Source organism: Eimeria tenella, genomic scaffold (genome assembly GCF_000499545.2).
Source record: "Eimeria tenella Houghton genomic scaffold, Eth_scaff2491, whole genome shotgun sequence".
NCBI lineage: Eukaryota > Apicomplexa > Conoidasida > Eucoccidiorida > Eimeriidae > Eimeria > Eimeria tenella.
In genome coordinates, this window is record NW_013542356.1 from 3,303 (window position 1) to 3,801 (window position 499).

General features: G+C 61.1%; 1 protein-coding gene across 1 annotated transcript in view; it reads right to left on the minus strand.

The window, feature by feature from the left end:
* Positions 1–499, minus strand: part of ETH_00042555 (HD superfamily phosphohydrolase protein, related) — a gene marked incomplete at both ends in the record, with an annotated part of 2,819 nt that overhangs the window by 1,872 nt on the left and 448 nt on the right. Inside the window, one exon of the mRNA XM_013375024.1 lies at positions 1–497. Within this exon, the coding sequence (XP_013230478.1) occupies positions 1–497 (497 nt within the window). The remainder of the gene's footprint in view (positions 498–499) is intronic.

Here is a 499-nt window from a genome sequence, read left to right on the forward strand (position 1 = left end):
AGTGAGCCCTGGGAACTCGCTGGAGTGGATTCGAAGCTGGAGCACAAGTTCACGTCGCTGCCGCTGCTGCTGCTGCTGCTGCTGCTGCTGCTGCTGCTGTCGCAGCTGGCAGCTGTTTCTTGGGAAGAGACATTTGAGGGGGGGGCCCCCAGACCCTTCTTTTCGCCTTGGGGGGCCCCCCTGGTATTTTGTTTGCCTTTATTTGCTGCCAAGAACTTCCGCAGGTCCTCCACACATGCGCTGAGTCTGCTGCCGCAGCTGCTGCTGCTGCTGCTGCTGCTGCTGGGGGCGGGGGCCCACAGGGCCTCCAAGCAGCAGTAAATCAAATCATCCACTGATTTAGGGTTTAGGGTTTCAGTCACCTTCTCAATACTCTCCCTGTCGAAACAGCAAATCTGACTCAAGAAAACCTCCAAAGACGGCTGACTCGCAGAAGTCCAGGGGCCCCCAGGGGGGCCCCCTGGGGGGCCCCCTGGGGAGCCCCCTGGGGGGCCCCCAG